An 11,724-nucleotide genomic window follows, 5' to 3' on the forward strand; every position below is an offset into this window, starting at 1 on the left:
GTGTTGTGACGACGCTTGGTCCCGTGTGGGCCTTGCCAGCCACCCAGACCATTCCCAAGTTCCGAAGTTCACCATACCTTCCCTACATAAAAAGTACAATGGTTCCGGTGTGCCTTTGTTCGTAGTTCTTACCATACGTTTCTTTCCTCCCACTTCTCTGTTACCTCTTCCTGCACCCATATTACCTTTCTATATATCTATCTATCTATCTACATATGTAAATATATAAATGTGTGTGTATATATATATATATATTTTTTTTTTTTTTCTTACGATTCTCCATTTCCCGCGTTTGCGAGGTAGCGCCAAGAACAGAGGACTGGGCCTTAGAGGGAAAATTCTCACCCCCTTCTCTGTTCCTTCTTTTGGAAAATTAAAAAAAAACGAGAGGGGAGGATTTCCAGCCACCCGCTCCCTCCCCTTTTAGTCGCCTTCTACGACACGCAGGGAATACGTGGGAAGTATTCTTTCTCCCCTATCCCCAGGGATAGCGAGGTAGCGCAAGGAAACAGACGAAAGAATGGCCCAACCCACCCACATACACATGTATATAGATACACGTCCACACACGCACATATACATACCTCTATATCTCAACGTATACATATATATACACACACAGACATATACATATATACACATGTACATAATTCATACTGTCTGCCCTTATTCATTCTCGTCGTCACCCCACCACACATGAAATGAAAACCCCCTCCCCCCGCATGTATGCGAGGTAGCGCTAGGAAAAGACAACAAAGTCCACATTCGTTCACACTCATTCTCTAGCTGTCATGTATAATGCACTGAAACCACGGCTCCCTTTCCACATCCAGGCCCCACAAAACTTTCCATGGTTTACTCCAGACGCTTCACATTCCCTGGTTCAATCCATTGACAGCACATCGACCCCGGTATACCACATCGTTCCAATTCACTCTATCCCTTGCGCGCCTTTCACCCTCCTGCATGTTCAGGCCCCTATCACTCGAAATCTTTTTCACCATCTTTCCACCTCCAATTTGGTCTCCCACTTCTCCTCGTTCCCTCCACCTGTGACACATATCTTCTTTGTCAATCTTTCCTCACTCATTCTCTCCATGTGACCAAACCATTTCAAAACACCCTCTTCTGCTCTCTCAACCACACTCTTTATTACCACACATCTCTTACCCTTTCATTACTTACCTTATCAAAACACCTCAGTACATATTGTCCTCAAACATCTCATTTCCAGCACATCCACCCTCCTCCGCACAACTCTATCTATACCTCACGCCTCGCAACCATATAACATTGTTGGAACCACTATTCCTTCAAACATACCCATTTTTGCTTTCCATGATAACGTTCTCGACTTCCACACATTTTTCAACGTTCCCAGAACTTTCGCGCCCCTCCCCCTTTCCCCACCCTATGATTCACTTTCGCTTCCATGGTTCTATCCGCTGCCAAATCCACTCCCAGATATCTCGCATAACCTCTACTTGTTATCACCTCCCCATTTGCCCCCTTCACTGATGTTCCCATTTGTTCCCTTGTCGTAATTACGCACTTTATTTACCTCCTTCCAAAACATCTTTTTATTCTCCTTAAAATTTAATGATACTCTCACCCCAACTCTCATTTGCCCTCTTTTTCACCTCTTGCACCTTTCTCTTGACCTCCTGCCTCTTTCTTTTATACATCTCCCACTCATTCGCATTATTTCCCTGCAAAAATTGTCCAAATGCCTCTCTCTTCCTATGCACAGCCATATCTCTTAATCTACAAATACTTGATTCATAGTACAGATAGCGGATAAAATGACCATTATAGCAATTTACTTTATAGTAATTTACAATATAACAAATTACATCCATACAGGTGGAAATTGGACTTTATTAATTACGTGAATGGTATCTTTTATGGCATAATTCTTAATTAGGATAATGTAGAGTGGCTAACTCACCCCTGTATGTGTCATAAGATGGCTGCTCATCCTTATAGACGGTCGAAATATAGCCACTACATATACTTCTCAGGAGTCGTAATATAGCTTCAATAACCTAACCCTCTGGAAAACCCAAGAAGATTCTAGAAACAATTTGACGACTCCGTCCGTGTCATTAGTAGGATTCCAACGTGCTGGAGTCCAGGTTTGTGTGGATGAATGAGGAAAACGACTCACAATTAAAGGTTTTCTGGAATCCAGTGTATACCTGTCGGCCATGACTGGACGACGAAGAAGAAAACATCATTAAAAGTGAAATTCTCCAAAGGATTTTTGCTCCGCCAATTAAATCATTGAATGACCTGCTGTTTTGCTTTCTCTTCCAACTATTTTTTCTCTCCTTTTTCAACCTGCAAGATGCTTGAGTGATCTGGAGTATTTTTCCATCATTGGTTGTAATACCCCGAAGAGTATCGTGATTAAGAAGCCACAGAATAGTTATGTAGGTTGGAGAACACGTAATTCATTTTAGCTCGACACCTTTTTTTATTCGATTGAAGGTTAAACCTGATGTATGTATGTACTCAAGTACTCAGGTATTTATTAAATGTCCATGTGCATGTTAATGTCAGGACGAAAATGCTGAAGAGAATTTATGGAGGACATTTGCCATCAGTTGTATCAATAGTTGACGAATGATATTATCTCGGAACTAGTGTAGGAGACGTTGAAGAGTTTTCTGGTTGATAGTTATGGCTAAGCGCTTCGTGGTCTTGCTCAACGTGCCGTGGGGTTGGTGAGAGAGAGAGAGAGAGAGAGAGAGAGAGAGAGAGAGAGAGAGAGAGAGAGAGAGAGAGAGTTTGGATTGTGTCACAGCGAATGATAATATTTCAGAGGTTTAAGACACGATATCGCCCAGGGTGGGACAGAATTCCTTAGCCACCAGTCCGGCTGACTAATAATATATCTTACATCACAAAGTAAAAAAAAAAAGATTTTGACACGAATTTAGAATTAGAGGAAGCCTGTATATAGTTAGCACTAGTAGAAATATACGAAGAATTGAGAAATACCTTTGTTCAGAAAGGACGTACGAGTTTCATATGTCTCCAGCAAGTTTTCAATTTACAATAGATTTTTGAAGATATTTCAGAAGTCACGTAGATGTCTTCAGAATATATCTATTATATACATGCCACCAAGACATCCAGAGCCTGCGTGTGAATGAATGTGGCCTTTTTTTGTCTGTCTTCCTGGGGCGCTACCTCGCTGAGCCGGAGGGTCGCGATGCTGTTTTCTTTGGGGCGCGATTGCACCAGGAATGGATGAAGGCAAGCAACTATGAATATACAAATGTATATATATATATATATATATATATATATATATATATATAATTGTGTATATGAGAGGATAGGCCATTCTTCGTCTCTTTCCTGCTTCTAGCAACTTGCCTCCCACACCATATTATTCTTAATACCTTCCACAGAGCATCTCTATCAACTCTATCACATGCCTTCTCCAGATCCATAAATGCTACATACAAATCCATTTGCTTTTCTAAGTATTTCTCACATACATTCTTCAAAGCAAACACCTGATCCACACACACATCCTCTACCACTTCTGAAACCACACTGCTCTTCCCCAATCTGATGCTCTGTACATGCCTTCACCCTCAGTCAGTAACCTCCATATTTCCCAGGAATACTCAACAAACTTATACCTCTGTAATTTAAGCACTCACTCTTATCCCCTTTGCCTTTATACAATGGCACTATGCACGCATTCCGCCAGTCCTCAGGCACCTCACCATGAATCATACATACATTAAATAACCTTACCAACCAGTCAACAATACAGTCACCCCATTTTTTAACAAATTCCACTGCAATACCATCCAAACACGCTGCCTTGCGGGCTTTCATCTTCCGCAAAGCTTTCACTGCCTCTTCTCTGTTTACCAAACCATTCTTTCTGACCCTCTCACTTTGCACACCACCTCGACCAAAACACCCTATATCTACCACTCTGTCATCAAACACATTCAACAAACCTTCAAAATACTCACTCCATCTCTTTCTCACATCACCACTACTTGTTATCACTTCCCCATTTGTTCTCTTGTCTTACACACTTTATTTCCCTCCTTCCAAAACATATTTTTATTTTCCCTAGAATTTAACGATACTCACCCCAACTCTCATTTGCCCTCTTTTTCACCTCTAGCACCTTTCTCTTGACCTCCTGCCTCATTCTTTTGTACATATCCCAGTCAGTTCGACTACTCCCTTGCAAATATCGTCCAAATGCCTCTCTCTTCTCTTTCAGTAACAATCTTACTTCTTCATCCCACTACTCTCTATCCTTTCTAATCAACCCACCTCCCACGCTTCTCATGCCACGAGCATCTTTTGCGCAAGGCCATCACTGCTTTCCTAAATACATCCAATTCCTCCCCCATTCCCCTTACGTCCTTTGCTCTCACCTTTTTCCATTCTGCACTCAGTCTCTCCTAGTACTACCTCACACGTCTCCTTCCGAACTCACGTACTTTCACCACTCTCTTCACCCCAACATTCTCTTTTCTTTTCTGAAACCTTTATAAATCTTCACCTTCACCTCCACAAGATAATGATCAGACATCCCTCCAGTTGCACCTCTCAGCACATTAACATCCAAAAGTCTCTCTTTTACGCGCCTATCAATTAAAACAATCCAATAACGCTCTCTGGCCATCTCTCCTATTTACATACGTATACTTATGTATATTTCTCTTTTTAAACCAGGTATTCCCAATCACCAGTCCTTTTTCAGCACACAAATCTACAAGCTCTTCACCATTTCCATTTACAATACTGAACACCCCATGTACACCAATTATTCCCTCAGCTGCCACATTACTCATCTTTGCATTCAAATCATCCATCACTATATATATATATATATATATATATATATATATATATATATATATATATATATAATGTGCATATGAGAGGATTCGCCATTCTTCCTGTTTCCTGGCGCTACCTTGCTGACGCGGGAAACAGCGATTATGTAAAAAAAAAAGAATTATACCACAACACTCTCGAAAGTGTAGAATAAGACCATTTATATCGCTCTGTATCACAAGAATTATTAGTAAGAATGAAACAAGTTAGAATTGAAACTCTTCGAAAAGGTATCTTATTCACCTTAAGTCATATACAGCGACTTGGTTGAGACGCAGTTATGAGAAAGGGCAGTTGTAAAAGACTGGAAGCCATCTTGAATAGCAGTTCTATAGCCATTCTCCTTATATCTGTTTTCATGAGTTTCGTTAGTGTATTTCCATAGATTGCATCGAGAGAATATAACTTTAATGACTTGGGAAGTAGGTATCTATCAAGTGCCAAGTGGCATCATATGTTGCTTAAGGTCAAGCCACAGCCACCAAGACATACAAACCCACGTAATATCTTACATACATACGTGACCCATGAAGTATGGCCCATTTTTTGTGAGAATATATCTTGTAGAACTTATTTTCCCCAAACGTGATGCTGGCTGACGGCAGGGGGAACTATGGAATCTCGTTCAATAACACAGGTTCGTTCATTCATCTGGAATGGATTTCGTTAAAGTAAAAGGTTCAGTTGATTGAAGGGAAATAAAGTGTCAGGTTATAATGACAGGGTGGTGGTGGACAGATGATACAAATTATAGGCTAAGAACCAACTCAAGAAATGTATCTTTTTTCTTATCTTTATTACAGTCGAATGCAACAGGTGAGCGGAGGGTCGATCAAATACAGCGTCACGAAGCGTTGTATGGAAATATCATTTACCCGCAAATCTCATATAGAAAGCTTCACGGAATATTCAATCCTATATATAAAAAAAAAGGAAAATTGGAAAAAATGATGAAAAAAAAAGTTACTATACGAAAATTTCAGATGTTAAAGTCTTATTTCTAAATTATTAGAAAACATAATTAGTCCACACCCCCAGTGCATCATTATAAGGCTCTCCCCCTAGCAGTCTGCATACGTGCCCTCCACCTCCCTCACCCACCACCAACGTTGCAACTCCCACACCATCTCAAAACTTCCCATTTTCACCCCCCTTCATTGACAGACCCCAGACCCCCCCCTCCTCCTCCTCCTCCTCCTCCTCCTCCTCCTCCTCCTCCTCCTCCTCCTCCTCCTCCTCTCCCCAAGCACCTTAAGGAGGAGAAGGACTCCTCCTCCTCCTCCTCCTCCCCTCAACTTCCCATTTTCTCCCCCTTCATTGACAGACACCCCCCCTTCCTCCTCCTCCTCCTCCTCTCCCCAAGCACCTTAAGGAGGAGAAGGACTCCTCCTCCTCCTCCTCCTCCCCTCAACTTCCCATTTTCTCCCCCTTCATTGACAGACACACCCCTCCTTCCTCCTCCTCCTCCTCCTCTCCCCAAGCACCTTAAGGAGGAGAAGGACTCCTCCTCCTCCTCCTCCTCCCCTCAACTTCCCATTTTCTCCCCCTTCATTGACAGACACCCCCCCTTCCTCCTCCTCCTCCTCCTCCTCTCCCCAAGCACCTTAAGGAGGAGAACGACTCCTCCTCCTCCTCCTCCTCCTCCTCCTCCTCCTCCTCAACACGTACCCTGCAAATATGATCACCCAGCCCCAACCCACGGCCGAGGCTGGGAGGAGAAATCCCATCAACATATCAATTGAGTCCCAGATCTTATTTACGATTCATTTTGAAGGTCTTGGGTGACTCAGGTCCGCAGTGTGTCTGCCGGACTCTTGCAAGAAGAGAGAGAGAGAGAGAGAGAGAGAGAGAGAGAGAGAGAGAGAGAGAGAGAGGTAAGGGGAAGGGGGAAATGGGTTGGTGATGGAAGGTGGTTAGGTTAGACATGATAACTACTCATTCCAGACTCACACTGAGGTGGATTGTTCCCGGTACCCATGTAGTCGATTCTCTTACGGTTTCTCTTACGCTTTGGGAACCGGCAGAGGCAAGTTCACGCGAGGTGAGAGAGCACGTCAGATTAAAATATTTTATATTTTTCTTTTTCGTATTTCAATCTTAGGTATAGGTTGGTTGATGTAACGACAAATGGCGACGAACTTATCCCGCAAAACTATCGGATTAAGTCGTCGATCACAAGAAGATTGCGAGATCTTGTGCGAATTCGCCTCTCACGGTTCCCGAGCCGGTAACAGTCGAGAACCGGTTACCGGAGACGCTCCCTCTCACCTTCTCTCTTCATCCCCCTTCCCTCCCTCTCTACTTAAACTCGACATCATCACTCAATTCACGGCTGGCGAATGCAATCTGCTCTCCTAACCTCATCTAGTCTCTCTCATATGCAAATTAGCATCCACTTTTGTTGTGTCCGGGAGGACCATCAACCCCCTATAATCGGTCATCATACAAATGTATGGTTGTCTAATTAATGCAAGAGCCACTACATTGGGTTGTGCTCCATCCACAAGGGTCGTACCGTCTTCCTCAAAAGGTTGTACATTCGTGCCACAAGGGGTCGTACCGTCGTCCTCAACGACCATCGCCTTGGGAGTCGTACTCTCTACCCAAGGGTCGTATCAACGTGCTATGTAGCATAACTGGGAACAATGTCATAGTTTATGCCAAACAATTATAACCAACGCTGGGTCTATAATTACTCTTGTATTATTATAACCAACGCTGGGTCTATAATTACTCTTGTATTATTATAACCAACACTGGGTCTATAATTACTCTTGTATTATCATAACCAACACTGGGTCTATAATTACTCTTGTATTATTATAACCAACGCTGGGTCTATAATTACTCTTGTATTATTATAACCAACGCTGGGTCTATAATTACTCTTGTATTATTATAACCAACACTGGGTCTATAATTACTCTTGTATTATTATAACCAACGCTGGGTCTATAATTACTCTTGTATTATTATAACCAACGCTGGGTCTATAATTACTCTTGTATTATTATAACCAACGCTGGGTCTATAATTACTCTTGTATTATTATAACCAACACTGGGTCTATAATTACTCTTGTATTATTATAACCAACGCTGGGTCTATAATTACTCTTGTATTATTATAACCAACACTGGGTCTATAATTACTCTTGTATTATTATAACCAACGCTGGGTCTATAATTACTCTTGTATTATCATAACCAACGCTGGGTCTATAATTACTCTTGTATTATCATAACCAACGCTGGGTCTATAATTACTCTTGTATTATCATAACCAGACCATTTTCTTCACGTCAACTATGGCCTCGAAGACTGGTTTGCACAATGTCTCGTGGACTAGCTCGCTTAGTGTCTCGTACACTATCTCGCTCAGTGTCTCATAGACTGGATCGCTTAGTGACTTGCAGACTGGAATATTTAGTCTCTCAAAGACTGACTCGCTGAGTGACTCGTTCACTAGAACGCCCCGTGCCTCGTAGTATGGTTCATTTAAGACTAAATAATCTCTATATTTTTCTTATCTCTTCCATTATCATAAAAAGCTTTAATAGGTTTCCATGGTCTATATTTCCTATGGTAGCTGAGACGGCACGAACAGCTGAATGTCCGTTTCGAGGCCATTCGATTAACGATATAATATATATGTATATATATATTTTCCCTGGGGATAGGGGAGAAAGAATACTTCCCACGTATTCCCTGCGTGTCGTAGAAGGCGACTAAAAGGGAAGGGAGCGGGGGGCTGGAAATCCTCCCCTCTCTCTTTTTTTTTTTTTTTTTTTTTTTTTTTTCCAAAAGAAGGAACAGAGAAGAGGGCCAGGTGAGGATATTCCCTCAAAGGCCCAGTCCTCTGTTCTTAACGCTACCTCGCTATCGCGGGAAATGGCGAATAGTATGAAAAAAAAAAAAAAAATATATATATATATATATATATATATATATATATATATATATATATATATATATTCGTGTGATAATCACATCATCAGGTGAGATACAAGAAAGAAATATAATAGTTGAAATACAACTAAGAGACGTAGCTAGGACGCCATTTGGTATAAAGTGACTACCTGAATGGAGGTCGGGTGCGTTCGTGTCTGGCAACAAAGTATATCATAAACTTATTATGTGGACAAGAATGGGAACTGTTTACAAATTTTTATCAACAGTAAAGCGATCCAATTTGTATAGACCTTCACTGATATCAAAGTCACATATCTTTGTGTATCTAATAACAGAAGACTCCATATTTCTCGTGGTTCAGGAGTTAAAGCTAATAACTGAGATGGCATCATTACTTGTCAATGCAATGATCATAATTTGTAACCTGATAAAACAAGGCATTTGATTCTTGTCCCTGGGTTAACTGTGGACCGGCTGCCGCGACCGTGAATCGAACCGACGCAGACTGGACCCCGGACGGCCCTTGAGTGCGTCACGTCCAGCGACGCCAATCGGCTCCATCAAGGAGATACATTCACTCGTATTCCTTTTTGTAGTTTGCCTTGTTAGTCTGGGATATTAGATAAGCCTATTCAGGACCCAACAAACAAAAGCATTGTGCTATAACATGAATCAACCCTCTTTGTTGTAATGGGCCAAGGGTAAGCCTATTCCTCTTCACCTTATTGATGATTAGTATAAGAAAAAGTACTTGATCTCATGTCCAATTGCTTCATTCTCTGACGATATAGTGTTACCAGTACTCAAAGTACAGTTTGTTGGTTGTGGCAATAACGATGATTATATCGTTTATAACCAGCAAACACCATAACGACAATGCCCGTAATTACACTTGGCAATCAATAACGATACATGGGCAGTTCATACTGACCTGGAATTACCAGCAACACCAATTTACATGTAAAATACAAACTGTAACCCTTCATTATGCTCTTTTATAAAGCGTTTGTTATACAAGGGAATACATATTCACTTTAGGGAATTGACGCGTGTTGATCACAGAGATGGCCAGCTTGATGTGTGTGTGTGTGTGTGTGTGTATGTGTGTGTGTGTGTGTATGTGTGTTTTATTACTGTTCGTGTGTTACGGGGAGAGGTTGACACTCGTGTTGTCCCGTCTCTTAACGTTGTGTGTGGAAGGATGGAGGGAAAAACATCTTAAGGGATCTGGGATTGGACATACAGGAGGGTGATAGGCTTGCAAGTAATAGAGTGAATTGGAACGATGTGGTATGCCGGGGTCGATGTGTTGTCAGTGGATTGAACCAGGGCATGTGAAGCGTCTGGGGTAAACCATGGAAAGTTCTGTGGGGCCTGGATGTGAAAAGGGAGCTGTGGTTTCGGTGCATTGCATATGACAGGTAGACACTGTCAACGAATGTGGCCTTTTTTGTCTGGTCCTGGCGCTACCTTGCTGGGGGAGAATGCTATTTCGTGTGTGTAGTGGGTTGGCGACAGGAATGGATGAAGGCAGCAGGCATGAATATGTACATGTGTATATATGTGTACGTCTGTGTATGTATGTGTATGTATGCGGTGAAATTTATATGTATGCATATATGCGTGTGTGGGCGTTTTATGTATATAAATGTGTATGTGGGTGGATTGGGCCATTCCTCGTCTGTTTCCTTGCGCTGCCTCACTAATGCGGGAGACGGCGGTTAAGTATAAATGAACACATATATATATATATATATATATATATATATATATATATATATATATATATATATATATATATATATATATATATATATATATATATATATATATATTGACCACACTAGTCCGTGATGATAGTATGAAGGTGAAATCGCACTTCAGTAGTTCATACAATTATATTTAACCTGTAAATTGTCTATACATGTGGCAAGACATGTTTCTCGGAGACAGCCCACCTCACCAAGTGCGCCAGTACTTGACAAAGTTACTTAAATCCCAACATCACACTTATGTCCCGCCGTCCAGCACCAATCTGTACAGACCAACCCCTGGACGGTGGGAACCAAGTGTGATGTACATAAGTGGTAAAGCATGTTCCATATAATTATGAATTAATTCCTCTGATAATATATACTTAATTCTAAGACTACCTTACTTATATATAGAGCTATCACGCCATTATAATATTTACTGTCACTTCCCCCTTTGTTCAGTCGACCCTTCAATGTTCCTCGTAAAGGACCATCACAACCATAATATTTACTCACTCTTCTGTTCAGTCGAGCCCTTGATGCCCGGACCGTCATTCCATAATGTTTACACCCATACCCAAGGCTTCAGCCCACCTCCTTGATGCCCTGGAAGGACACCCTCATTCCATAATGTTTACACCCATACCCAAGGCTTCAGCCTAGACAACGGAATGACTCTCTGTACTTAAGCTGATTGTGGTGTTTACTTAGGGGGAAACAAAATAATTGAACGTGTCTGTTGGGAGAGTCAAATGAGTCACTCCTCCGTCACGTTTTCTTCATCAAGACTGGGGAAATGTATTTGCCAGTGGTAGGGAAGACCGCCTGGAGAGTAAGAAACATGTCTATAAACTGGTTCACACAAGAGATACTTGGCTGATGAGATACAACATAAAACAAATGCCGAGTTATGCAATTTTGGTGCCATAGACTTTAGCGTTTGGTGGACCGACCAGACCTTACCTCCGTGGACATCAAACGTGACGTCACCACTACGCTTGGGAAATTGCAAATGTAATAATGCTTCGCTTCTGGCTGACACCCCATGACGGTGGTCTGCATTACGTTTGACGTCACGGGCGGCGCTAAATCGGTTCGCTTAGTGAATGAGGTATTGGAGAGGTGGAGGTATAGGTTTAATGTTAAGATCCTTGACCACGACGGTATATACGACC

The 11,724-nt window shown here is 41.7% G+C and overlaps 1 protein-coding gene across 1 annotated transcript in view; it reads right to left on the bottom strand.

The window, feature by feature from the left end:
* Positions 1-180, bottom strand: part of LOC139764248 (uncharacterized) — a 44,392-nt gene extending 44,212 nt beyond the window's left edge. The window contains exon 1 of the mRNA XM_071690747.1: positions 133-180. Within this exon, the coding sequence (XP_071546848.1) occupies positions 133-180 (48 nt within the window). The remainder of the gene's footprint in view (positions 1-132) is intronic.
* Between the last annotated feature and the right edge of the window lie 11,544 nt (positions 181-11,724).

The sequence above is a fragment of the Panulirus ornatus genome, chromosome 49 (assembly GCF_036320965.1).
Source record: "Panulirus ornatus isolate Po-2019 chromosome 49, ASM3632096v1, whole genome shotgun sequence".
NCBI classification, from domain to species: domain Eukaryota; kingdom Metazoa; phylum Arthropoda; class Malacostraca; order Decapoda; family Palinuridae; genus Panulirus; species Panulirus ornatus.